General features: G+C 40.0%; 3 protein-coding genes across 10 annotated transcripts in view; all 3 read left to right on the top strand.

Annotated features, from left to right (window-relative positions):
• The first annotated feature begins 1,504 nt into the window (after window positions 1-1,504).
• Window positions 1,505-12,342, top strand: LOC101470454 (tropomyosin alpha-1 chain). 8 transcript variants are annotated; one of them, XM_004539567.5, is made up of 10 exons: window positions 1,510-1,783; window positions 2,576-2,701; window positions 4,716-4,849; window positions 5,896-6,013; window positions 6,162-6,232; window positions 6,313-6,388; window positions 6,507-6,569; window positions 6,844-6,913; window positions 7,529-7,607; window positions 7,981-8,196. In XM_004539567.5, the coding sequence occupies exons 1-10, from the start codon at window positions 1,670-1,672 to the stop codon at window positions 7,982-7,984; spliced, it is 855 nt and encodes a 284-aa protein (XP_004539624.2). In that variant the 5' UTR covers window positions 1,510-1,669; the 3' UTR covers window positions 7,985-8,196. The 8 variants fall into 8 exon arrangements, with proteins under 8 accessions (XP_076737771.1, XP_076737758.1, XP_004539623.2 ...); XM_076881656.1 differs by lacking the exon at window positions 7,529-7,607 and having other exon boundaries at window positions 1,505-1,783; window positions 7,981-8,327; XM_076881643.1 differs by lacking the exons at window positions 7,529-7,607; window positions 7,981-8,196 and adding an exon at window positions 9,565-10,986 and having other exon boundaries at window positions 1,508-1,783.
• A 613-nt stretch (window positions 12,343-12,955) lies between these two features.
• Window positions 12,956-20,759, top strand: fbxo22 (F-box protein 22). The gene is made up of 7 exons (XM_004539571.3): window positions 12,956-13,155; window positions 13,420-13,552; window positions 14,549-14,636; window positions 16,552-16,644; window positions 17,708-17,860; window positions 17,948-18,113; window positions 18,492-20,759. Exons 1-7 carry the CDS (start codon window positions 13,025-13,027, stop codon window positions 18,883-18,885), a joined length of 1,158 nt encoding a protein of 385 aa, XP_004539628.1. The 5' UTR covers window positions 12,956-13,024; the 3' UTR covers window positions 18,886-20,759.
• A 158-nt stretch (window positions 20,760-20,917) lies between these two features.
• LOC101471800 (transmembrane protein 266) overlaps window positions 20,918-26,874 on the top strand; it is a 53,208-nt gene continuing 47,251 nt past the window's right edge. The window contains exons 1-2 of the mRNA XM_004539572.6: window positions 20,918-22,032; window positions 22,787-22,924. Coding sequence (XP_004539629.1) covers window positions 22,911-22,924 — 14 coding nt within the window. The 5' untranslated portion in view covers window positions 20,918-22,032; window positions 22,787-22,910. The remainder of the gene's footprint in view (window positions 22,033-22,786; window positions 22,925-26,874) is intronic.

Below are 26,874 nucleotides of genomic sequence, written 5' to 3'. Positions count from 1 at the left end.
GACAGCTGACTGCCTTAATAAAGCTCCACAGGAAGGATTTCAGGCCAGATCACCAACAAAATAAAATGCAAAGGTACATCACAGAGATAAAGGGAGAGAATTAAAAACATCAAGATTTTACCATAATTATTTAATGATCTTGTAATCTCTTCTTTAAGCATGTGAACTAACAATCATTCACATAATAAAATTGTGGTTTATCAAATACAGTATCAGTGAATCATTTGGTGAGCGTGTGCTTTGCTTGTTTAAAAAGTGTTTGATGCCTCTCTTCTGAAAGTCAGACTGTAAAGAGTATGGGGTCATGGACAGAGTCCAGCAGGTGCTGTCCAAGCACCAAGATTCCAAAATATGCACTCAACAAATAGCATAAGGGACAAGGCGAGTAGGAGATGACAAAATATTCTTAGAATGCTTTGTTATTTGTTACGATGTAAGACGAGGTCAATGATGTTCATACAGTATTACACAACTTTCTTTTTTGGGTCCAGTTCTTCTTACATGCAAATAATCAATCACTGTAGTCAACAGTAGGTTAAAATATCATTCCTCAACCGTCCTGACTGTATGTTGTGTGTGACAGCTGCAGCAGTGCCAGTGGCTGTGTGAACTCTCACTAAGGCGCAGGGAGGGGGTGATGTTGAAATTCCAGAGCTTCTGTATGTGCACACCACTGTACCCACTGTGGCAAATCTGAGCTGGAATTATCTTGCATGTATTAGCTCAGAGAAGAGTTGGACAGGCTTGATGATAGAACTCTACCGAAAGCAAAGCCTATCTGGTTGCTGCTTGGATGTTGAACTATGTTGTAAGGGAGCTGCTGAAATGATCCCTGAGCAGCAAACAAGCCATACTGGCTAATATGACAGCCCTCCAGGGGAGAAAAACTTTCGCAGGGGCTTAACCAATCAGATATATTTGTTTTGTGGGAATAGCTTTGATGCAAGAACTGGTACCATAATTCTTTAAGTGTTTATTTCTGGATACAGAACAAAATGTTTGATTAAGTAAGCAAGTAAGTAAAATTGATTTATATAGCAAATTTTAAGGCAAAAACAACCACAAAGTGCTTTGGAAAGGTATTAAAAATGTGGTTTTGGCCCAGTTTGGTGGATGCAGTTTGGCTCTGTTGTGTAAAAAGTAGGTTTTAAAATAATTATAGGATAAACGTCAGTTGATGTCTTAAATGTACATTTTCTCACATGTATTGTAGTTTGTGGCTTATCCTTCTGGGTGCTAACTGAGTCGTCATTACCAACGCATTTATTCCAAATAACCCCCCTCAGAGAACTACTCTTTGAGTCCTGACACTTTACTTCCACTTGGAAGGTGTTAGAAACAGGAGTGGACGTCTTGCTGTGAGAGGGTAGTGCCTTCCTGACGTCTGTACCCCATGTATAGTCATAGAAGTGGTCAAATGTCTCGGAAGAGCGAATCAGTGAAGAGATTTAGGAAAAAAAGAAGGGTCTCCACGTTGGCAAGCAGCTGTAGTTCATTCCGAAACTGTATTCGGTATCCAGTAACTGCCCAGCCAAAATACATATTTGACTCACTACAGACTAACCGAGCTCGCACTCCAGCTTGGCGTTCAGAGTGGTCCAGACGCTCCGATCCCTTCATTCAGTTTCTTTTGTTTGGTTTACGCAGAGACCGCCGACACTAACCAGCCATGGATGCCATCAAGAAGAAGATGCAGATGCTCAAGCTCGACAAGGAGAATGCCTTGGACAGAGCTGAGCAGGCCGAGTCAGATAAGAAAGCATCTGAGGACAGAAGCAAACAGGTCGGCATCCAGTGTGAAACTCGCTCTGATGCTTTTACGCAGCAGTGCCATTGGCACGTTGCGCAAGGCGCTGCATGATTCTTTCCGATGATCTCCCACTGAGGATTATTATTTGATTTAAAAAAAATCACTTTTAAATAATAACCTTAAAAATAGCTTTTCTTTTAGCGTTTCTTTACTCCATATGTTGACTGCATGAGGTTGGCACGATTGGAAACTGCACATTTCTAGTTGGATCCTTTAGTCATTAGTTATGCTGTTAAGCAATGAGATAAATATCAATTTCAAGGGCGACCTTGGCTCAGGGGGTTGGGAATCGCATCTGTAACCGGAAGGTCGCCGGTTCGATCCCTGGGCTCTCTGTCCTGGTCGTTGTGTCCTTGGGCAAGACACTTTACCTTACTGACAAGACACTTTACCTCCCACTTTACCTAGCCACAGCTACCCTGGGCAGCTGTGGCTACAACTGTAGCTTGCCTCCACCAGTGTATGAATGGGAGAGTGAATGAATAGTGTTATTGTAAAGCGCTTTGGGTGCCTTGAAAAGCGCTATATAAATCCAATCCATTATTATTATCATTTAAGAAATCCTTAAATAATAGTAATTAATAGAATTAATAGAAATAATAGTCTTTTAATAGAAATTCATTCGTTTAGTAACAAATATATATGTGTGTGTCCCTTTTTTAATTAATAAAAGCGTGTTTTGATTCCGCGTTGTTTGTGTTGAGAATTAATCTGAGAAAATCATCCTCACGTAAATAAAAATCTTCTCGTTTCTCTGCGTACCAGCTTGAGGATGACCTGGTAGCACTGCAGAAGAAGCTGAAGGCAACTGAGGATGAGTTGGACAAATACTCTGAAGCCCTGAAGGAGGCCCAGGAGAAATTGGAGCTCGCAGAGAAGAAAGCCACCGATGTGAGTTTGGGCCGAAGGAACCCATTTGGCGCACCCACTGCCTAATGATATGACCTTGATACACTCCTTTTGAGTCCCGTCTGGAAACTAAGATCACCAGCCATGAAACAGACACCCTAATGCTTAAGTTATGCATTAATCAATTATAAGAGAGTTGTGGGCTTCATAAGAATATATGGATAGTTAAATTTAGCTCTTGTGCTGTATAAGGTAAAGTCACAGCTCACTGGCTTACCGTTGCGTTCCACCACCATTTGGACGAATCTGAGGGCCAGTGTCTGATTTCAGTCGTGTATTTTACAAGCATATTATGAAGTGCATTTTGACAGATTTGTGGCCCTGTTGGCCACAGAACGTACTCCGCGGTTATACTCAACCCAGATGAAATTACCAGTTTATTGGCAGCGTTCATTCTTACGCCAATAAAGCCTAATTGATGACGTCAGGAGCAGAGACGACGTCAGCAGCAGCAACAAAATTTTTAACATCCGTGAGATAGACTCATGTTGACTGATTTAATGACAGAGTATAAACATAGCAATATATTTGAATATTATAGACTACAATAGAGCATGGGTGTCTTCTGTGCTCTTTAAGCCAGTTTAGTGCAGGAAGACAAAGTTCTGCAGGTCTAATTAGCACAATTATGAATATCGAGAACATTAATAACACTGTCCGAATAATTAAACTTATAATGTGTGTATTATGTGTGTATAAGTGATTTAAGGCACTCTCTTGCTGTCTTTAGATTAAGTTGATGTTTGGAACTGTGATTTTGAAAGGCTTAGCTCAAATTAGCAGTAGGGGACGCACTTAAACTAACTGGTTCATAATGTAGTTTTGTCGTAGCCAAAAAGCATTAAAATGGCTTGATAAATATTTTAAAAGACCATTACTAATAATTATGATCCACATATTCAGTTCACTAAATTTATTCAACTATTTTCGAGTAAAATGAGTTACTTCCGGGGTTGGTGGCACGTCCCAATCCTCATCAGCGGTTGATTAAAGGCGGTGGGGGCAGGGATCAAACGCGCCGCATCTCCAAGTGTGCTTGTGTCTGCGTGTGGGGAAGCACGCAAAAAACGGAGAGAAAACTAGCTTAGCTGAGACAAACAGAGCAAAAAAAATGGCCGGTGGGAGCTCCCTGGAAGCGGTGAAAAAGAAAATCAAGTCATTGCAGGAGCAGGCCGATGCGGCGGAGGACCGGGCGGCGTTACTACAGCGGGACCTGAACCAGGAGAGGAGTGCGAGGGAAGCAGTAAGCGGCTAATGACTCTATAAGGCAATTAGTCCCCGGGGAGCCCAGAGCATTAGGAGTAAATCTGGTCAAAAAGCATGGTTGCTAAGTAGGCCCAGACCGCCTCGGTATATGGTCGAAAACAGGTAGCAGGTTGGCGAGTTTGAAATTAGCCCACCGATGGATGTGAGTAAGGGATGGGTGGATGCGAAAGGACTCCACCCGGTAGATCCCGAATAAACAAAACGGTCCTTTTCAAGTAAGCTAACGGCACAGCAGCCCCGCAACACCGCAGGTCCAGTGAGATAAAGCCCTCCCTTGTGTGACTGGCTAGTTTAGGCACAGGGACCTCCATTTATCCACCTTGCGACATAACAAAACGTAGCCGTTTAGCTAATTTGTTTAAGATTAAATCACAGCGAGCCACGAAATTACAGGTTTGGCTGGGAAAACGCCAGAGAGGGTGGATAAGTTTGTCTCCTTTAAGAAATCCTGTTGTATTATAACCAAAAAAAAGGTTAGAATAAAATGTGTTAGAAAAAGAGAAATGACGCACACTCTTTTAACTGGTGTTGGAAAATGTACATAAACAACCTGCATCCCTCTATTGGACAAGCTGACCCAGGCCAATCTCTCCAGGGAGAGCATGAGTTATTTTATCTGCCTAAGATCTCACAGCAGCTGAAAGCCTGCAGAGCCAAACATAACACACGAATTTCAGTTAAATGAATAAACTTGTTGTGCCTGTAGATGACTGGTGTTGTGCTCTCCTAGGCTGAGGGTGATGTAGCTTCCCTGAACAGACGTATCCAGCTGGTTGAGGAGGAGTTGGACCGTGCTCAGGAGCGTCTGGCCACAGCTCTGACCAAGCTGGAGGAGGCTGAGAAGGCTGCTGATGAGAGCGAGAGGTGGGTATTTTGCATCTGGAAAACTGGCACTAAACGGGCACCGCTCTCCCACCCCTCTTATATTATTCATACTCATTTGCAGAGTACTGTAATGGAAAAAGGGTGACAAAGAAGGGTTAAGACAAGCTCGGAAAAGAAAATCCTGCATGGAGTCTCTTGTTGTTGCTAACTTTTAAAAGGCAAGGCAAGTTTATTTATATAGCACAATTCAACAGCAAGGTGATTCAAAGTGCTTTACAGAGACATTAAAAAACAGAAAGCATGATTTAAACTGGAAAAAAGAGGAAGGAAAGGTAAATAAAATCAGTAGTTAAAATGTAAGTTTTGAAATTTAAGCTTAAAAGTTAAACAGTGTGGATTTGGTGCTTTATTCAAATGCAGCTGAGAACAGGTGAGTTAAAAGCATTAAACATAAATGGAAATTTAAGTATGAAGCGCTTTAATACTGGATTTTGCTAAACTTTATTATATTATAAAACCAAACATTTGCACATGACACATGCTCTTTGAGTGTCACTTAAGATTGGGCTCACTGCTGCCACCGGTGGCTTGAAGTTGTATTGTATCACTCTTCACAAATGTGCAGGTATTTAAATAATTGCATTTAATTTAATTGTTGCTTTGTGTAATATTATAATATTGAGATGGTTACTGTTTCTTTATGATCGAAAATGCATAGCTCCTGATCAGTGGCTAATCCACACCTGTGGAAATTTAATAGAACGTTATTCCGGTTCATGCCCATGATTTTGTGTTGTGCTTCATTTGGTATTCAATTCATCCTTATCCTCTCAGACAGTTGCCATGTGCTTGGCAGAACATGACAGATGAGGATGTGTGTTAAGTATTTAGACACTTTGTCCATATAGTCATGTAGTGGTCTCTCTCTCTCTCTAATTTTATCTCTACTTCACTAATACAAGGTATTGGTATGATCCATATGCTTTGCACTAAATGTTTCTTTTAAGAGTGGAATTTCCTGTTCCTCTATGACGCATAGTGTAAACATTACTAAGACTCACCTTATACCACTTCCCTTCCCTCAGAGGCATGAAGGTCATTGAGAACAGGGCAATGAAGGACGAGGAGAAGATGGAGCTGCAGGAGATCCAGCTGAAGGAGGCCAAACACATCGCTGAGGAGGCTGACCGCAAATATGAGGAGGCGAGTTTCTCAGCTGTTCAGTGCACCCTGAACTTTGACAATTGTTCAGTTATTTACTTTGATGCAATGCTTGACATGTCTGACCAGTATAGGATGCACTAATGTGTTAAGCTAGTGTGGGACTAAACTTAAGGAGTTGTGACTTCAGGTTGCCCGTAAGCTGGTGATCATTGAGGGTGACTTGGAACGTACAGAAGAGCGTGCTGAGCTGTCTGAGAGGTAATGATCACATTTTCCTCACACCTCTCTTGCTTTCTGTGGTTTTTCTCTACGTGTTTAATCACACCATAACTCTGCAGCAAATGCTCTGAGCTTGAGGAGGAGCTGAAAACTGTGCAGAACAACCTGAAGTCTCTGGAGGCCCAGGCAGAAAAGGTAAGATTATTGACAAATATTCATAGTATAAACCTATAAAGTTTGTTTGAAACTTATTTTTGTTGCATTTTCATGTTTTGTATATTTGAGTGACTCTGCCCTGTGTATGTAACCACAGTACTCACAGAAGGAGGACAAGTACGAGGAGGAGATCAAGGTCCTGACAGACAGGCTAAAGGAGGTGAGTTAGAGTTATCAGTGAGTCATACGTTTATGTATCCTAAATTAAATTTTAAATAGAAGCTTCTCTTGAAACTGAAGATTGAATCGATTGCATTACTTAATTGTGTGTGTGTGTGTGTGTGTGTGTGTGTGTGTGTGTGTGTGTGTGTGTGTGTGTGTGTGTGTGTGTATATTTTTTACTCATACTTAAGGGCTTCCTTTCCTCTGGGGCTGTGGTTATTAATTTCCATTAGGTTTACATTACCAATGTTTTATTGCTGTCCTCCACATAGGCTGAGACCCGTGCCGAGTTCGCTGAGAGATCAGTTGCCAAGCTGGAGAAGACCATTGATGACCTTGAGGGTATGAATGTTTTACACTTGGTTTTTAGTCTTTGGTGCAGCGTTTCATGTTCATTTTCCATATAAGCAAACATCTGTTACTCTTATTACAAAATTTATTGATGCAAAAAGCAACCCAGTTACAAGTCTTAGTCTAAAGTAGAGTCCTGGTTTCTGAAAGGGAAACTAATAAAAGGCAAATCTCTCATGTGGGGCTGTTTGAGGTATTTATCTGGTCAGCAGGTTGTTAAATAATCCCCAGGACAAATATCTACACTGTCAGTTGTCTGCCAGAAGAAAAACAAAACTAATAAGCAGAACCTACCATGATATGATTCATGTTAGCATCAACATTTCTCACTGCAGTACAGTTTGGCATGGTGGTGTATTGAGCGTTCAAGGCCAGCTAGCCCCGAGAAGTGTTCACAGGGTCACGGAACATGTGAGGCAGTTTCTCGGTGACTCCTCAGGAATTTGACACGGTGTCAGCAGCTGTTCATGTTCCTTCCTATTTCTGTCCTGCCTTTTTATTTCAGTTCCTCAGTTTGCATTTTCTTTTGGCTTTCATTTCTTGACGCTGTTATTTTTCTGTTCACTGCCCCCTCACTGCCACTCTATAATAATTACAACTCTATAGATGAGCTGTATGCCCAGAAACTGAAGTACAAGGCCATCAGCGAGGAGCTGGACCACGCCCTCAACGACATGACTTCCATGTAATTCACAACACGCTTGTTTCCGTGCTGTCTTAGAGCTTTATCTCCTTAACCACAGCAACAACATACAGTAGCGCCCTCTTGTGGCATGTTTGAGTGCCGTGACTTAACTCTGCTAAACTACAACTTTAAATCCTTCCGTGCTTGTCTAACACTAATTTATGAGTGACCTAATCATGTTTGATTTCTTTTTAAAAAAATATATATTTTAATACAATTTTTTTTGCAGACCTTTTAACATGAGTGCTTACTTAGTAGAGCTTGTTCCCTGTCTCAGTTCTTAGTTCTGCATCCATTTTTCTCTCTCATGTCATATGTTTTCATTCTTTTATTTCTCCCTCCAACATTTTTGTTCTTTTGTTTTTGTTCACAGCTAAATTCTCACACTCTTCACTCCAGAAGCTGCTTGAGCATCATCCTTTCTCTCCTGTGCAGCACAGCCCTACTTTCTGTCTCCTTTGTCTATTTATTTCTTTACTGCCCTGGCAGTACTGCACATTGGGCCTTGGCTGCTGGAGTACATTTGTCCATCTGTCTTTCAGACCTTTGAGCCACATTGCTTTATATAAAATAAACATTTTTCCATCTATGTCATCCTTTTCTTTTTCTCTCGCAATGCTTCTTCATTTCCATTTGTCCTTTTTTGTTATTGTTTTACCTTCTTTGTGTTTTAATTTATACTGTTTAGTAGCTTTTGAATAAACTCCTGAGTTACTTGTAGTGGCAGTGAATTGTATTCAATTTTTTAATCAGCTGATTGGGGATTTTATATCTTTAGTTATATTTTATTGTTTTAAGGCTTCCTCACACCTTCAGATTCAGCTGTAGTTAAATGCAGTTGATGTACTTTAGAAATAGCAAGTTAACATTTTCAATACTCATTGAGTGTTTGCAGATGTGAACGTAGCCAAAAAAATAAAACCAAAAAATAAACACTCCTCATATTGTAGGTCTAAATAGCAAATCAACTAGACTCCAAGCCAGTATTGGCAGACATGGTCACTAAAACTACTACTATAGATTTTTTATTTTATTTATTTATTTTTAATTCTTTAATTTAAAGAATGCTAATACAGTCACAGGGGCTATTGCAGAGAAATGCGACTGTAAATTATAAACAATTGAGTAGGATAAGATTTGTTTAGTTTCACTTGCTAAATTAAATCTATTGAAACTCGAATGGGATTGACCACAAAATTGTAAGGCTGTTTGGGGTGGCCCAAATGTCTTATGTCATAGTCACAGTAGTTCACATGAACTAATTGCATGCAGATCGAACCTCATAGATTTAAAGTAGAAATAGAAAGTTCCCCACAAATGGTGACATAGTTGCTACAGAATGGCAATTTAACTGTAGAATTACATGCTCTGCAATGTTCCCTTTATATAGGAATATACACAGAGTTCAACTAGGTGCCAACCGGTTGAGTCAAGTCCACTGTTTCAATGAGGTGACATTGTTGCGCAGATAAGATGTGTTCATTGGTACAGGCTGCACAAACTGTCTGCAGTCAGAGTTGGACCAGGTTAACTCCCATCAGGTGACCTCTGCAGTTCTCTGGTGATTGAAAGTGGCTGCTGCAGCTAGATGCAAAAAGATCCAGTACAAACATGTGCATCATCATTATTTTTCTATTTGTGAGTGTGTGTTGTTTTGTCCCCTAACTAATCCCAAGGTGGTTGCAGTCTTATCATTCTAGTCTAAGTAATTAATAAGCAGTGAAAAGGAAACAGTGTTTGTAAAACCAGTAGTGTGTGTGAGTTTTCTGTGGTTAGCCAAGATGGCAGGCTTATGACTGTCTTTAAAAAAACAAAAACGTATTTCTTGAGCCTTCTGTGTTCATTAGGTCAGGAAATCAACAAACTTATTTTGTGATTACCTTCAAAGCGTCACTCTTTATACTAACCTCCTTTCTTTGTCTTTCCTTTTTCTCCTACCTGCTTTCTGACTGTCAAGACCACCTATACAAGCAGCTTGAGAAAAATCGTCTTCTCACCAATGAACTGAGAGTAGCTCTAAACGAGGCATAAACTGGAAGGGAATCTTGTATGCTTTAATGTTTCTGAAATTCCAGTCACCAGGAATGTTGTTGTACTGTTTATTTAAATAACTATACACAGCAGCAGTTATGTCTTAAAAACAAAACAAGTTACGCTTTCAAAAAAGTGGGAATACAAGTGAGAGATTTTCACATGCATGTTCCAATAACTGCTTCAAGTGGAAGGTTACACAGGTTCAGGAGAGGGACGAAATTCAGTTGATATATTTTCTCAGTTATTGTCAGGGCTACATAATTGAAATCTGGTCTGCAATATGTGCTTCTATCCATGAAAAGGAGGCCTTGGAATATTGCAATGGACTGAACAAATATCATCACTTTTAAAATTACTTGGATTATACCCAGATTTTCCTTTTTGTACTTGGGTGAGATGGATGGTTGGACAGGTGTGTCGTTTTTACTTGTAGCATTTCAGTGAAGCATTCACATTTTAATTATGAATTGCAATAATTTAATAAATTCAATTATGTAGCACTAGTTTACAGCAGCAGTCACCTAAAGCACTAAATATTATAATGTAAAGGCCCTGAAGATTAGAGGGAAACTCCAACAATCAAACAATTCCCTTTGAGGAAGCACTCTGTGACAATAGGGAAAAGGAACTGTCTTTTAACAGGGAGATCTTGGGGAGGATGGCAGCATACTGTGATTGGTTGGGGTGTGAGGAGAAAGATGACTAAACGCACCAAGAGAGACTAGATGGAAAAATAATGGTATACAATAGTGGCATGTAAATGCATCAGGGGTGAAGAGGGAAGTGAAGAAATCCTGAGTGCGTCATTGGACGTCCTCCAGCAGCCTTAACTTGTAGCAGTATAAATAACTAAAGCTTTATTCAAAATAATTTTGTTTTTCAAATGTAATCTTAAAAGTAAAGAGTTTTTTTCCCAAACTTCAACTGGGAGCTCATTTGATAGGAGAGGAGCCAGATATCTGAAGGCTCTGTCTCCCATTCTACTTTTAGAAATTCTAGGAACAACAAGTAAGCCTGCAGTCTGAGAGCGAAGTGCTTTGTTGGGAACTGTTCCCACAAACCTCATAGTTATCTGTAGAGATGTCTGCCTTCTCCAAGAATATAATAAAACTACATGGTGCTCACCTTGCGATGCTAAAAGTGCCAAATAATTGGGTTGTGACTTCAGGAAAGAAACATTCCAGCTGAATTTTTCCCAATGTTTATTTTGGGGCGCTTTAAGCATCACAAGGCAAGATGTTGCTTGCCTTGTGATGCTTAAAGCAAGGCAAGCAACATTTAGTTTCATTATATATCCTCAGGACATAGCAGCTTAAGCCAAAACAGTGTAGCTGGATAAAGAGAACTTCAAAGAAAAGGTGTGCAGTTTTATTTAGCGGCGAACTGTTTGTTAATCGTAGCACAGGAGGAGATTGATCATATGATTCACCTGTAGCAACAAGGAAGTGTTGGCGGTAAGGAAGATGTGAATAACAGATTTCACAGTACCCCCTGTATGATCTGTCAGTAATTTGTCTAAGTGAATGGGGAAGAAAAAAGGACGTGGAGTGTGCATATACAATAAAAGTAAAGTGATACTGGTCCAATAGTAAAAGGAGACAATTATTAGTGCTTAGAAGAGTTTTCAGTTTTTTCCTCAAAAGTGCTAGGGTTTTATACTTTGGTCAATTCCACTGCCAAATCATATATTACAAAAAAGGAAAGCTTCCCCCCCCCCTTGCATAAACTCACCACGTCCATTCTTGACCACAGCCCTGTCAATAGTGTGAGTTTTTACTATTTCTAGTATACTTTAAATAAAAGTTCAAATCTGATTAGTTATATCAGAAAATCTAAATAACTTGAGGATATCGACTCCGCTAATAAGTGCTGACCTCTTACTGGAAAAAAAAATATATACTGGGGTATGTAACGATATCCAGCATATGTTTGTCACTGTACCTGAGGTAAACCTTTGTCTGACTATATTCTGTGTCTCTTGCAACTGTTTTTCTTTCTTTTTTTTGGATTTTAACTGATGCAATGCTATATTAACAGATAAACTCACACGTGCTAAAGAAGAGGGCCTGAGCATAAAGCAGATGCTGGATCATACTCTAATGGAGATGGTTAACCTTTGACCTAGCTCTGTTCCCCTCCTCACATTGCCTCATCTGCTCTGAATATGGCTGGCTCCCATATGACTATGACTGCTACACGCAAAGCTGGAGCTTGTGTTTGTCTCCTCTGACCGTGGCATCTTGAAGACACAAGCTCTGCGCAAGTTAGAAGCTCATCTACAGTTTCCTTTATGCACTGTAGTCAAAGGTCATTTAAAGTTTACTGTACATCTTTAATTGTTTACATGTACGTGTGGGGAATTTGCACTTTTTTGGGGAATATACTGCACATGATCGTCATGAATGAAGCCATAATTTAAGCCAAGGTTATGAAAGGGACTTTTATTATGTGTACTTTTGTAAAGTTGCTTATGTGTTAGTTTCTTTTTGTATTGTAAAAATGTATTCACTGTAAGTGATATTCTCTTCCAGTTTAGCAAGGAAGGAATTCTTAGCACAGTAGCGAAACTCATTATATTGTTTCAACTAAGCAAACTAAATACTTGTGGCGTACTTATCTATGTAGGTGTTTTCTTTTTGAAACACTCATTTTTGTTTTTTATCTTGGAGATGTACAAATCATAAATAAATATGCGAATCAACCTGGCTGTTGCAATTGTTAATTGTTCTTGGAAGAAAGAAGCTTGAGTTTCCCCCAAGACCTTGACTGCCTGCTTCCAAGGAGTCAAGGTCTTGGAGTGATGAATCCTCAGAACCTGGACTTGAACATTATTGAAGAAGTGTGGGATCATCAAGAAACCTGGAGAACTCTGAAAACCACTTCAAGAAAGTTTACATACAAGAGTTCAGGCTGTTTCTCATTTTCCTAGCAAAATTTAAAGAAATAAAGGGTTACTCAAGAAATTTGCATAGTAGTGTTAAAAAAAAAAAAAGTTTTCTTGATGCCATCTCAACATGCAAAGGCAAACACAAGATTAAACTTTTCTAGCTTGGGGGGAAAAAAGCAACTGGACCTCCCTAAACTTGTTGTTACAGCTCTCATCCAAAGGCATATGGGTCTAGAGATGAAAATGCCCGAATTGTACCTTTAATAAAAATAAATTAAATCATCTTTATCATCCAATTATTTAAGGTTTGATTATGTGTTGGATCAAAGTGAAAGATTTTCACATGCCTGTAGGGGTGCCTTAACTGCTATAGTTCCTCCTCGCCGCAGGGAGGCGCCAATAAACAGGCTATCCCTCTACAGCGGTGGGAGTGCAGGGGTCGAAGTTCGTAGTTGGAGTCTGTGTTGTGAGTCTCACGACTACTACAGAGCGAAACATGAGCGAGAACTCAGATTTTGTTGATTTTTTTCCGGATTCTAAGGCTGAGTACGTACTCAGCAATGTTGCGGAAGTGGTTGAGAGGATTCTTACGTTCATACCAACCAAATCGCTTCTCCAGCTCGCGAGGTAGGTGGTTGATCTTTGTACGCATCACTGTGAGCTAACGCTAATGGCCGCCGATAGAAGTGAAACTCCGACGCAAAAACTTACGGAAGAGCTAAAGCAGCAGCTAGCCTAGCGGTTGTTATTGTCTGTTGGACTCTAATCAAGGGCTTGCTTTCAGCTACTCTGCCTGGATATAAAGACGAGCTGAGTCTTTCTTTCTTTTTTTTAACTAAGCGATTGTACCTGGTCAGCAAGTGAGACAGAGTTTATCTTTTACCGTTTCAGTGTGTGCAGACTCTGGAGAAACTGTGCTCGCAGAGTGCTTAGGACTCAGCAACAGCTGACCTGGGTGTCGGCCTCTGGACATCCCAGCACGGAGTCCCATGCCCTCAATAGCATCTTAGCCGAAGAAGTGGAGGTAAACTTTAAAACTCTCATAGAATGGTATTTAAATAATTAGTGACACTAAATGAAAACGTTAAAGATAAATGTGAGTAGACAGCTCTTGGTTAATAGTTTTAAAACAGCATACCAGTACCCTATATGCTACCCACTCCTTGAGTAAGCTATCCATCGCGCAAAAAATTTGTTCAGCTTTATTTCAAACACTTCCCGAGAGTTCACCATGGGCCTCACACTTGTATAAAGGCCGTACATTAACATCTGTATCAAACTGACCCCACCCCCTCCTTTCTTGTCACATTGGTGCGAGCTAGATCTCCTGCTATAAGCAGGCACCAACCTGCTGTCCTCCCTGGAACACCCTGCTGTCTTCAAGCAAAAAGGTGTTGCATCAAGCCAGGAACCTTCCTTATTATGCATACCTCAGAGAATTTCTCTGTAACGTCCAGAGGTGTCTCAGGGAGAACATTTGCTCCAAACAATCTGAACTGTGGTCACCTTACCTGATAGATTTGGCTACTTACAACTTCATCCTCAACCCCAACATAGAATTTAAGTTATAGGGTTGCATTTTTGACACAATGGAGAAAATCCAAAGAGCATCACAAATGCGCACGTGCAAGCAGTATTAAAGATTTCAAGTTGAAGTGGAGAATCTCAAAAGATATGTAGCCTTTATGCTACTAAGATTGCTATGATATGAACTTTGTGTTATACATATCCTCCTGAGACCCAGCCTATTCACTTATGTTCTCTGTAATGGAGGGTTGTTTTTGGTCTATATCTTTTGACTTATTTGAACTACCCTACTATGTCCTGATGTACTGAATAGAGGACATCGTGGCCTTTCCAATGATATCTCATGTGCTTGTGTAACCTCTTTTAGCTCCAAAGAGGCAGGATATCACACAAAAAAAAGTTCAGCTAAAAGAGACTTTATTGTTTGGTTCTCAGGAGGGTATGATCAGGAACTGTTTTTTTTCTAAAAACTCTAATTCAAATAATTTTACAGAAAGTATACCTGCTGCCTAAAACAGTTCTGGTAATGGCAGACTCTGAGATCCTCAATGGAGGAGCCTTTTGCTACAAACAGAACAAAGGTTGGTACAAAATATATTTCTTTTGTAAACTGTATACTTCCCTTAAGGCACAACTCTCTCATACATTATTATTGACTTAACTGCAAGGTGCAAATGCATAATCCTCTAGGAAAGCAGAAGTGTCTTTACAACATATTCTATAAATAAGTACTTCTAATAAGAGCTTATTTTAGTGTCATTTTGTAACAGTAAGTCTGTTTGTATAAACATTTGCAGGCTAGTGTTTGTTTGGTATCTTTAATTACCTGCCATACTTCCTTGAAATGATATTTGAGGTGCACCTATTCTATCCATATAGACAACGTTGCACATGTTTTTTAGAAGCGTTTGTTTGAAGAGAGCATACAGAGAACATTGTTATTTGAATTCTAGAAAACTTTAAAACTGTTGCACCCTGAACAGTTTTTGAAAGGTGAAAAACCTGCCCAGTTTCTCAAATGAAGCTGTTCAAAGCATCTTAGATAACTTAATTACAGTTCTTTTATGGATTTAGGTCCACTATCTTCTGTCTCCTCTCCCATTAGTCACACAGGCCTAGAGATCGCTTGATGCCAATGGCAACCTTTCCCGTCCATAGGGAAAAACTGTATTCCACAACAGGTTGGCGTGTGATTGCTTGCACTCACTGGGTGAAATTGCACCACAAACCTTGTTGTGATTGCCCTAGTTTGCATGGAAGTTGTGCATTACCCCTGAAACCAATGAAAATGGTGACTTTAACAGAGAAAAGCATTTCTTTTTATGGTTTGTGTTACAGTTTCACTACTGCCTGGTAAGTATTTTGGAAATTCTGACAGACAAGTCTTCGTCTTCTATGCAAACTACTACTACTGCGACTACAGTAACCTGCTAGTCACCAGAACAATTACAACAAGGTTTTTGGAGCAGAGCTGTTAACTTCTTTGTGGCCAATTTTATGATAGCGAGTGTCAAGAACTTTCAGCAACCATTCACCAACTAGTTGTGGAATACATTATTTCACTGGTGACTGTTGGTTATCAGGAGGGGGTCACTGACTGACTGGTCTCTGGGCCGCCATGAACAAGGCTTTAAAGACTTGATTTGTTTTTTTTTTGTTTTTTTAGCGACTGCTAGCAGTCTCCCATAACTACTTGCAACTGGTTGGGGAATACACATTTTTCATTAGCAGGTGGTGGTCACTAGGGGAAAAATGTGTGCTGTGTGACTGGATCTTAGAAAAAACTATTTTGATGCTTACTTATCTTTGTTAACCAAGGCTTTTTTCCTCAGGCTCCGTGCACACTCCTGTAAATGATAGTATATGATGTGTCACTTATATGGCATCCGTAGTGTTTTCGTATTGTTTATTATTTAGTCAAATCAAAAATTCATTTTATGATGGGATATTCTAAATAATATTAATAGACTAGTCAGTTTATAATCTGTGTACTATTAAGGAGCAATTTCAGCGGTGTCAAACAAACTGGACACAAGTCAGGACTTGTTTACGATGAAGTACAAAAAATAAAAAGCCATATCAAAAACAATATAAAGCATAATAGAATAAAACATAAACCAGCGAGTCAAAATCTTATCTGTATAAATAAAAAATGTCTTCAGTTGCTTTTAAAAGAATAAGTAAAGTCTGTACAGTGTAAATATAGTGAAAGAAAATTCCAAAACCCAAACCCAGATCCCCAAAAGTTTTGAACAACAAGGTGGGCAAAGAGCCCTGCAGCAGAGCAGTTGGGGACATGGAGACTCTTAGTCCACTTTGTTGCTATGGCTAATGCTTTGTCATTCAGACTGTATGTTTGGAATCGTCATGCTATAAAACAAAATGGACATATATCACATGCTGCCCTAATGGTATTAATCACAACGTAAAGTGTTTCCACAGTAGTACACTTGTGTGGCCTTTCTTCTCATTAACATGTTTTTTTCCCCACTGAAGCAAAAAAGAGTCGCAACAGTCTCGACGCAGAACTGAACGAGCTCTTCCCCAGAGGCTGTGATGTCATGGGCGTTGCTACACCAGGAATAGTCTGTAAGTGTTCCTTATTTCTGTCTCTCATATTTCTTCATTTATGAGGAAGAAAATAAAATTTCCCCCTCAAACCAAAATAAATCATGTGATTTGATATAAAACACTATTATTTTTAATGAGTTTCAAAGCTATCATGATACAAATGTGGCTTTTGGTTAATATACTACCATGCTCTAAATATGAAAGCTAACCACTTTTCAAGCATATTCAAGGAGAATACTTCATATATCAGCAGGGAGGACTCGTATTAATCCCCACCACTGCTGCCTAGTTAGAAAGTACCACTGGTGGCTTGCATCTCTGTGCCTCTCTCGCTGATAGATTGCCTAGTCTGCCTGATGCTGTGCTCCCCATTTCTCTATATAATCACAACCCTCTGCAGAAGTGACACTCCATCAGCCATGTTCTCTTTCCTCAAGATGATGGCTTATCAGGCTCCCATCGTCTATCAGGTTTAATGGAAGCCTCAGCCGTTTGTGATAACACTCGCATTTTGTGATATAGTAGCCTAAGGTCACCACAGGGTCAACACGCCCAGCTAATTCAACTAAATTAGATCTTTAATCAGATAAGGCTGAGAGTTTGTGTAGTAACACTTAAACATTGGTTCTATGTTTAAAACTGTTCTCACCCCTGTAGCACACACCCAGTTCAGTGCTGAATCCACTACCAGCTGCAGTTCCTCTCATAGCCACTAGATGGTGACTCTTTGAAACTTTAGATACATTTGGTGAACTTCTCACTTCAAATGAAAAATGAAAGAGAATTTCCTTGAGGTGGCTTTAGTTAATTTCTTCTTTGGTTCTATTGATGGTAATATCAATTGTCAAAAACTGTAAAGCTTTAAGGGTTGTTTCCTTCATTAGTAGGTCACCACTGGTTTCCTCTTGTGTCATACCTCTGCTCAATATTTTTTTTCTTTTTTAAACATTTGAGTTTTCAGTACATCTATAACTAAGTATAAGGATAAACAATGCTGCTGATGCTGGTTAACAAATAATCCATTAAAACATGCATAAAAACGTATACTTTTATGGTGCTTCATGATTGGCTCTCTGTACAGTGACACCCAGCGGCTCTTGCAGCAACCCTCCCCAGGAGTACCAAGATGGGGGAGCTGGCTTTGCAATCATGCTTCCAGCTATTGAGGGTGTCCAGATCCAGCCTTTTCACTTTTGTAAGAGAACCATCTCCCCGACAGCCCTTAAAGAAGCAGGTAAGCATCGACTACCTGCTTGTTAGTTATTCAATAATATAAACTTCAATAAAATCTTTAATGTTTTGTTTTGTTATTTCTTTCCAGGACTAGTTGACAACCCAGAGCTACGTGTGATACTGATTTTCTTCTATGAGGCATATAAACCAGGAGGCGCACGCTTCCTTAACCAGATACTAGAGCCGCTTTCGAAGACCAAAGCTCTGATTGCTGGAGGCCTGGTAGAGAATGCCTTCGCTCCTTCCAGATACTGGTGAGTTAATTTCCCGAGTGTAAACTAGATATTTTATGGGGTAAATGTAGTAGTGGATTTCCTGCAAATATTTTTGGTCTGATCCTGTGGTAGTTTATCAAATGGTATTTCAGTCTGTATATGGAAAAATACAAGAGTATAATTGACTGCCCCCACTCAGAGACAACAATCACGATCTACTGCTACAGGGTAAATATTAGCTGTTCAAAACAGAAGTTTGACATCTATATTTCTCCATTGGGTATCTCCTTTATCTCACTACCAATAGGATGTAATTGATTTTGATAATTAACTGGTAGTGTCTGAGGTAAATTATGAATAGCCTTTTCAGTATGCACTCTACAATACTCACACATTCCATGATCTCTCACTCTGTAGCTGTAGCCAGGGTTCATATGGTGTGATAGGCCTGGCCCTGAGTGGGCCTAAAGTTCAGGGGGCGTCTGTGCTGTTGGAGGAAGACGTCATCAGCGCAAAAGCGGCTGAAGCCACAATCCGACGACTAAAGGCAGCCAAAATTCCAGAGAAAAACACCCTGGGATTTATGTTTGCCTGCGTGGGGAGAGGGCAGAACTACTACAACAACCAGAGCAATGTCGAGGCAGATGCTTTCCGCAAGGTGTTCCCCAACACCCCGCTCTTTGGGCTGTTTGGAAACGGCGAGATTGGCTGCGACCGAATCATAAAAGATGACTACACACTGTGTGACACTGACACGGACAACCTGCAGCACGAGTACACTACTGTCATGACCCTGGTCCATCTAGGCTGAATGTCCCGCAGCAGCGGTCAACACAGAGGATGAAAGATGACACGTCATGCTTTTGTTTGTAACAGCAGTCGAGAGCAACAAACATTGTGTACAGAGTAACGGTACAGCATAGAAGAATATCGCTGTCACTATTTCTACTCATAAAGACGAACAGTAATCTTTTTAACCCTCAGTGTAATGGCAGCATGTGGCATAGTATCCCTTGGAGACTGTGTGGAAACCCAGGCTTTATATTAAAACCAGTGCATTCATACAGTTCAGACATAACAATACAAACTCGGAAGAATGTGATATAGCACATATAATAAAATGCAAGAAAAGGGCCCCTATTATGCTCACTTAGGAACTGCAATGTTTACTTTGTATCTGAAGGAATTGGCTCACATGCACTATGAAGTGCTGCAGAACTGTTTCTTACCTCATATCTTTAATAGTTTGTTAGGAAAATCCCAGATGGTCCTGATTGGTCAGATGGCACTATGAACGTGAGGGCGTGCTTAGTACACACAGAGCAACATAAAGTATTAGCCACATTATGAAGAGGTTCTGACATTCTTTGTGAATGATCATTTTATATGTAAATAACTGAAATCACAACACATCTGTTTTCTGTAACTTGCTTATGTAAATGCTTTTTTTTTTTCTTTTTCTTTCTTTTTTTAAATTGCTGCTATAGCATCAGTATTTTAGCAGTGCAGTACGACTAGCTGAAAATTACTTTGAGAATTCCTACTTTACTTGATGGGCTCTGTTTGCATCACACTTTCATATTCACTTTTGTTATATGGCAGCACAACCAGAAAAAATATGGAAAGGATTTAATCTTATTGGGATTTGTAGCCATCATTGGATCATTTGGTGCACTTTGCTCATGGTTAGCTTAGCTGGGTCAGACAGCCAGGCTGGTACTGTGTCACTGTGCTCCATAGTGATAGATAAGTCACTGAAGAAAGCCTGGCCTGCAAAGGAGAAGTTTCAGGAAGTTCAGTAGGAGTGTTTTCTATGGGAACGTGTAACTCCCGGTAACTTTGAAAACCATTATATACATAAAAAGACAAACAAACAAAAAAACTTGGGGTATAATTGGGGCACTTTAATATTCATGATTCTGCAAATGCACTTTTAATTCATGTGATGACTCTGGGCCTTCCTCAAAACATCCAGCCAAGGTTTTACACATCTGTCTTACCAATGGATAATGTACACGCCACTGTAGCCTACAAGTTCATACTGATAGGATTCACAATTATTGAATTGGGTCCAGAAAATACAGTTTGTCTCCCCCCCACCCACCCACGCTAAGTTACATCTGCCACTACCTGCTCCCAACTGTTGGGCTTAAAGTCACATCAGCTAACTAAGCTCCTAGAGAATGGGACCAAATAGCTGCCCTGTTGGGTGTGCAAGTGACACCTACTTACTTTTAGTATTGGCTCTCCTGCACTTTCTGACTTTATAAAGCAGGTGTTGATGGTTGGAAATAATTGAAGAAATGTGAAAAGCTGTCAGAATTGTACAATACTTTAGGACGCTGTAATGTTATACACATCTTGGCTTTTTCCTCAGATGGCCCTGTCTTTTAATACATTCTCTGGTTGCTTTGAAAAAAAAAAAAAACTGAGATAAAGGTGCAATTTCCAAGTTATACTGTGTTTGTCAGGTAGTTGTATGTTGAAAAATGGCTTACGTTTTCTGTAAAAACTGCAATGATTGTAGCAAAAAGTGGATGTTTTCAAGAAATGTACATTATTTTTTACTTTTTGAAAGACTATTTGCAGCTTAGTTGATGTGTTTCTCTTTTTGTTCATTTTTCCCCATCTTTAATCGTTTTTGGAGAAGAAATTAAACTGAATCTAAATGGCTTAATGAACAAACTTGTTTTGGTGTTGAAGTTCTTTTCTAAATGTGCCAAATCATATCTCTTTTGCTCATCTCAATAAATTACACCCAAAAACAATATAAATAGATATCTGTTATCTTGTTTTCTTAAACCCACTATTTTTGAACGCACTGTGAATCTTTGAAAGACAGCCTTTGAGCCCACTGGGTGCTAAGCATCCGTCTTCGGTTGTAACTACAGGCTAACTACAGTTAATTTAGATCACCGGTTTTCGTTTTTTGCGCACACCCTGAAATTGCACCTCAGCCTATAACATCTCCAGCAGCCCACGTCCAGGCGTGTTTAAATAAAGGAAGAGACGCTTCAGTCTGATTGATGTGCGCTTTAACCATCGACTGGCTAATCCCGATGAATGACAAACGGTTAAGCCAATTGCTGTAAAGGCAATTTATATTCCCATAGTATCTTTATTTTGGGAAACCATAAAAAACGCTCATGACACGGAGAGGGACGACCAACCAGGCGTAAAGCTAATAAAATCATCTGTGGCGATAATCCGCTCTCAAATTGGCCTCATTCGGGAATTGAGAAAAATTACTCTCAGGCTTTCTTTTTCTCTCACACATACATACATACACACGCACGCGCGCGCACACACACATCCACCCCACGGCCAACATTTTTAGACTGCTATGTCGTGACCGGAGCGATGCAAATGTCACACGATTCGCTGGCTACTGTCAGTCTACGGAACAAAAACGTCAATGTTTTGGTGGCCTTTGGATGAAATTCGCTTCGCGTTGCCCGGCTGCAGCTGTGGAAGGGGGTCGTTAGAGACCCGAGGCTTCATCGGGGCTCGCTTCAGCACCTGGACAGCTCCCCTCGCAGGGTTCCCCGCTGCGCTCGCCGGGGAAACCCTCGGCTGGGGAGCGGAACCTGGATCTGGATCTGGATCAAGCCTCATCAATCTCAGCGAGGAGGAGGCTGCACTTAAAGGGCCGTTATTTCACCGCTCTGATAACAATTACAGCTAATATGATCTTGCCGAGTGACGATGCTTCTTGCATTTGAGCTTCAGCCCCTCTTTGGTTTTGCACTGAAATCCGAGCAGCGGAAGCAGCAGCAGCAGCAACGGCGGCGGTGGTGGTGCTCGTCCAATGCAAAAGTGCTAAGGATAGCTGCAGCCTACACACCGTGCGAGCCTGCTGCTGCTTCACTTACATTGATCACCGCCGAGAGAGACATTTCTATCAGCAAGGGGGCAGCGGGAGGCACAATTACCCGTCAACAATGTAAATCTCACACAGGTAGGTCCTTTGTGCCACATAATTCATGTAAGTGCAGAGTGGATCTGTTAGTAGTTGCACACACAACTGTTATTTAGTTTCTCTCATGACAGCAAGTGAATCAGTGCAGGTTTATATCAGGTGCTATTATTACTCTGATGGAGCGTGGGAAGTCTGACATGCTTCCAACTCTGTTGGAGTGCTAAATATTTGAGAGAGAAGAGAAGATAAAAGCTTTATGACTGAGCAAAAGTTTACTTTTGCACAAGTTTTACTGTGTATTCTTTTGAGATTCTGCTAGTCTTTTTGTTTAAATAACCGCACAAAATGTAGACTTCAGATTAATATTTGTAAATATTATAATCTGATTGCCACTTTTGAAAACTTGCAGGGCTTGCACAACAGATATTTATCACTATGTTGTGAAGAAGCTTAATTTGGAAAGCCAGTTTGATACACTATCAAATGTCAGATCACTATAATAAAATGTGTTGGCCACGAGTTATGTGTTGGAAGCAAGCTGCCAAATTTCAAATTTTTCCAAGGCATTAAAGAAAGACGACAATTTAGAGTAAGTAAACTGTAAATAAATTAGTGCACTAAAATTGTGACAGTGTTAAAACTGGCATTATTAGAGTGTTTAACAGTGTGCGTGCACAATTTCGAAATTTGAGGTGTGGCTGATTTTACCTACATTTACACTTATATCCATAAGTTGTTAAAAAAGGACTTGTATACTTTATGTACTGTACTGTAATGAATGTATTCTTCTCAGGGTTCAGCATGAAAGCAGCATCTCTCAGGTGGGAAGTTGACCTGCAGCACTAAAACAGACAGAAGTGAGTGGAAACCTTTTGACAACCTCCACCACATCTCTATCTCCTCCATCACCCAGGATCATGGCTAATTCTGAGTAAGTACAGCGTACACACAATTTTGACCACTGATTGATTTTTTAAAATTTTTTCCTCATTATCTGTTAAATTTGCAAACTGGTATACCAAAAAACTGAACTCCTACACATTTCCTGTCTTAGAAAACCCCCCAATCAAAGTGTCATTAAATGACAGAAAAATAATCACATAAACGCTACACTGTGTCAGCTGGACATAAGACTTTTTTTTAATCACTCTTCCTTTTTCTTCTTATTTTCCCAGTGTGCCCATTTTTTTTATTTTTTAGATTTCCTCTTTTGCCATTTCCCGGTTTTCCATCTCCATTTCTACAATAATGATCTTTATTCACTCAGACACTGCGCCCGTTGAGGTATCTCTGACCCTCCTCACTCTGAATGCACAGGCACATGCTGAAATGCAGATTCATGCAAACACACCTGCACAATGCTGACTGTAGAGCGTCTGTTCTACAACCTTAAACGCAGGTCACTATGTTAATATCTTCTGTGGAGCAACATCCGCTATATTCTTTATTGTGCCCCGTGACCATTACAAATGACCACAATTCTTTCAGCATACATCTCCACCCCCAGTTTTCTCCAAGCTTTCCCTTTTTAATCTTCCCTCTTCAACCTGTGTACTAAGAACAGCTGATGCATTACTGAGGGAACATGCTGTAGCCTGTGTGTATGTTTTGAATGTGTGAAGGCAAAGTAAGAGATATGGGAGAATGCTGAAAATCATTATTCTGTGTCACTTCATGATTCTGCTGGTAGTATGACTCTGTAATTTGTTTCATTGTAACCAACTGCATTTATTCTCTTGACCTAGATGAATAGCTCTAAAGCTTTGCTACATTTGCGCTTTTTTGAGAGAACCGGTTCTGCTGATGGTCCCATATGAAGCACAGCTCAGCAGCTCTCAGTAGCAGTGCTGTCTCATGTTGTGTTTAAGGTGAAACGCATCCTAAAACAGATGACTGTGGCCCACATTTGCACTCGAAACTAATGATTACGCAGTATGTTATAGGCAGAACGAAAAAAATTTAATATTTTTATTGCTCTTAACATCCAGCCACTTGTGCACTATTCACCACCTCATCTTGGTTTTTAAGGATGAGATGTCACCGGATTTATTTACATTTATGTTTCAGGCAAATTTGCAAGGCTGATTCTACATTAGCACATCTTTTCAGCTTCATAACAATTTGGTTTAAGTTAAAGCGAAATTTAAAGCAAGCAATAATTATAAAATACACAAATTCATATATAAAAAAGTAAACCCGATAAAAACCAAAAACTTACACCGAGAAAAGCACGGAGAAGGAGAGAGACAGCTCATGATCCAGAGCATACCACATCATCTGTCACATATGGTGGAGGCAATGTTATAGCATAGGCTTGTATGGCTGCCAGTGGATCAGGGTCACTATTGTTTACTGATGTTATGACTTAGGCTAGAAGGAACAGGATGAATTCTGAAGTGTATAGGCTATACTCTCTGCTCAGATTCAGACAAATTAGGCTTGATTGGACTGATGGGATGCCACTTTGCAGTGCAGCTATATAATGACCCAAAGGATACTGCAAAAGCAACTCAAGGGTTTCTTAAGGCAAAGAAATGGGCTATTCTTTAATGGCAAAGTCAGTCACCTGATCTCAACCCAAGAAAGTAGCTTTTTCGTTATTAAATACAAAGCAGAGAGCAGAAAGACCCACAAACAAGCAGCAACTGAAGGTGGCTGCGTCATCCTAATGGAGGAGATCTGGTGGTGTCCATGTGTTCTTTCCTCAGGCGGTCATTAACTCTCTCTTAATCCGAGTGTAGAAACAATCCTAAATATTAAAATTATGTTAGTTTGTCTAACAAATATGTACATAAATGTACTAAAAGTTCCATAATTTCTAAAGACTTGCTGTATTTTGTTCTTACGCCCCTTGAATTGAAGCTAAAAGTGTAATCTAGTTACTTACTTTCCACCACAGCTTTATTTTTGCTGCAGTTCCATATTTTCTCACCTAACAATGCTCGAGGTTTGTAGCTTGACTGAAGCTTTAGAGAAAGATGTGCTCATGTTCACAGAGTCTCACTTTGTGGGAATAATTTATACAGTAAACTACATTTTAGTTTAGATTTTCCCTTTTGGAACTTTGAGGGTTCCTTGAAGCTCGACGGGACCATTCATCTTTCTCACCCCATTGCTGTTTACACTGATGTTAATGCAGTGCTAGTGGGAGGTTGGAGAGGCTGTACAGTTTTTCTTTTTTAGTTTGGAGGGTGGGAGTTTATATGCTCATCATATCTTTCTGGGCTATTGGAAGAAACACTGCCTTTGACCTTATAATCCCTTCATTCTACTATACTGATGTTATATGCACCTATGCACAATAACAAATCTGGGTCATGGAATCTCCATTCACATGGTGCATTAATTGTTCCTGTAAATATAGTTCACCCCTTGCAATTTAAATACAACACAATAAAAAGACACAAGTGTTTCTTCTGTTTTAGCTATACTTCATGTACAGGCGACACCTCAAATGCACTCCTATGATTTCTCTTACGTTTGGCAGTGGAGAAGAAACCACTGTTAAAATCAGCTTTACGAGTCTACAGAACTCCGTGTTTCCAGCCTTTAAAGCTTTCAAGACCAATTTTCCTTCAAGTGTCTGTAGAAATTAAAATAATCTATTATTGGATACTGACACAGAGTAATAAGGTCCATGGACCTCTCCATTATGAGGGAGACATCTGCTGTCTTAGTCCTGCCCCACAAGGGTCTCTGTGTCTCCCGTGTCTTCTGCTGCTTGTATCTGTAAAGGTCAGATAAGAGACTGGTCACAGCAGGGCCAGAACAGTCCATTGTGCAGTCTTCCAATTCATCATAGGTTAATCTGCAATATTATTAATGAGCTAATGTGCCTGGCAGACTTCATTAATATCCACTGGCATGAAATTATGCAAGTTTTTCTGGAAGTTGAATTGGGTTTTCTAGGAAATTACCCAAGGCAGTTTGTAAATTCTGCAGAAGTGACAGGTACTACAAGCTCGACGTTTTGTTAAACACCAAGATTTGTTAGCAAAGTTGCTGCTTTGAAATGACTGGTGGCTGTTGGCATTGTTGTTTTGGAAAGGCTTGAATGATGCCAGAATCATAAATTCTGTCTTTCTTTTTCCTTATGCATATTACTTTGTCTGTGGGTCAACATTAAAAATCATCATTAGACTTTTGCTGTCTTGGAAGCAAAAGACTATATTGTGTTGTATTTAGTATGGAATATATTTTATGTAGACATATATATGGTTCAAGTATTGTGTCTTACTACAGGATATAACTTGTGAAATACTCTACAGCTGGCTGTTCCAGACTCATGTGAGATGATGAGTCTGTAACACTAATACACAATGATGCCCAGCTTCTCCAAAGTTCTCCACAGCAGCTGGTGAGAGCAGTGAACATCTGCTTTTTCTTCAGTGTTCTGGCCAAGTTTGGGAGTATTTTAGATCCTCAGGCGTTGGCCTCAAACAACCCAGTCTAACATGTGTGTGTTGATCTTGTAGTCCACCGAGGCCATAAACTGAGTGGAGTGTGGTTCTGTATAAAATGCGCCTGGATGTTTATATATTTTCTCTACACCCCCAGACTGTGTATTTGCAAAGCTGCCACTGGGCCTTTGGAGGGGAGGTGATAGGCAGCGTAGCACCTGTGCTTGATGTAATGTTTGCGCTGAAATGATGGCTTACAGTTTTTATGTTTCATTTTACTGATAGATGCGTATGTTTACACTGTATATCAACACAGTAAAGCACAGCAATGTTGGACATATATTTCACAAATTCCCATTTTTATGGCAACATTTTTCTCCGTACTACATACTACCTGTGCACATGTCGAATCCAATAACACCACAACACTTTATCACTGCTAATGTAGTGGTGGTTTTTCAGAACAGAGTAGATTGTATTT

Source organism: Maylandia zebra, linkage group LG1 (genome assembly GCF_041146795.1).
Source record: "Maylandia zebra isolate NMK-2024a linkage group LG1, Mzebra_GT3a, whole genome shotgun sequence".
In the NCBI taxonomy this organism is placed as follows: Eukaryota; Metazoa; Chordata; class Actinopteri; order Cichliformes; family Cichlidae; genus Maylandia; species Maylandia zebra.
The sequence above is the reverse complement of the archived record's forward strand: the minus strand, read 5'-3'. Positions and strand labels throughout refer to the sequence as shown.

What these genes read in the sequence shown, in the direction of transcription:
- LOC101470454 (XM_076881656.1), top strand. Translation starts at nt 1,670, where the DNA reads ATGGATGCCATCAAGAAGAAGATGCAGATGCTCAAGCTCGACAAGGAG. An exon ending in CAGAGAAGAAAGCCACCGAT is followed by an intron (nt 2,702 to 4,715) that starts GTGAGTTTGGGC and finishes GTGCTCTCCTAG; the next exon opens with GCTGAGGGTGATGTAGCTTC. An exon ending in TGACAGACAGGCTAAAGGAG is followed by an intron (nt 6,570 to 6,843) that starts GTGAGTTAGAGT and finishes TCCTCCACATAG; the next exon opens with GCTGAGACCCGTGCCGAGTT.
- fbxo22 (XM_004539571.3), top strand. Translation starts at nt 13,025, where the DNA reads ATGAGCGAGAACTCAGATTTTGTTGATTTTTTTCCGGATTCTAAGGCT. An exon ending in GACAGCCCTTAAAGAAGCAG is followed by an intron (nt 17,861 to 17,947) that starts GTAAGCATCGAC and finishes ATTTCTTTCCAG; the next exon opens with GACTAGTTGACAACCCAGAG. An exon ending in TTCGCTCCTTCCAGATACTG is followed by an intron (nt 18,114 to 18,491) that starts GTGAGTTAATTT and finishes CTCACTCTGTAG; the next exon opens with CTGTAGCCAGGGTTCATATG.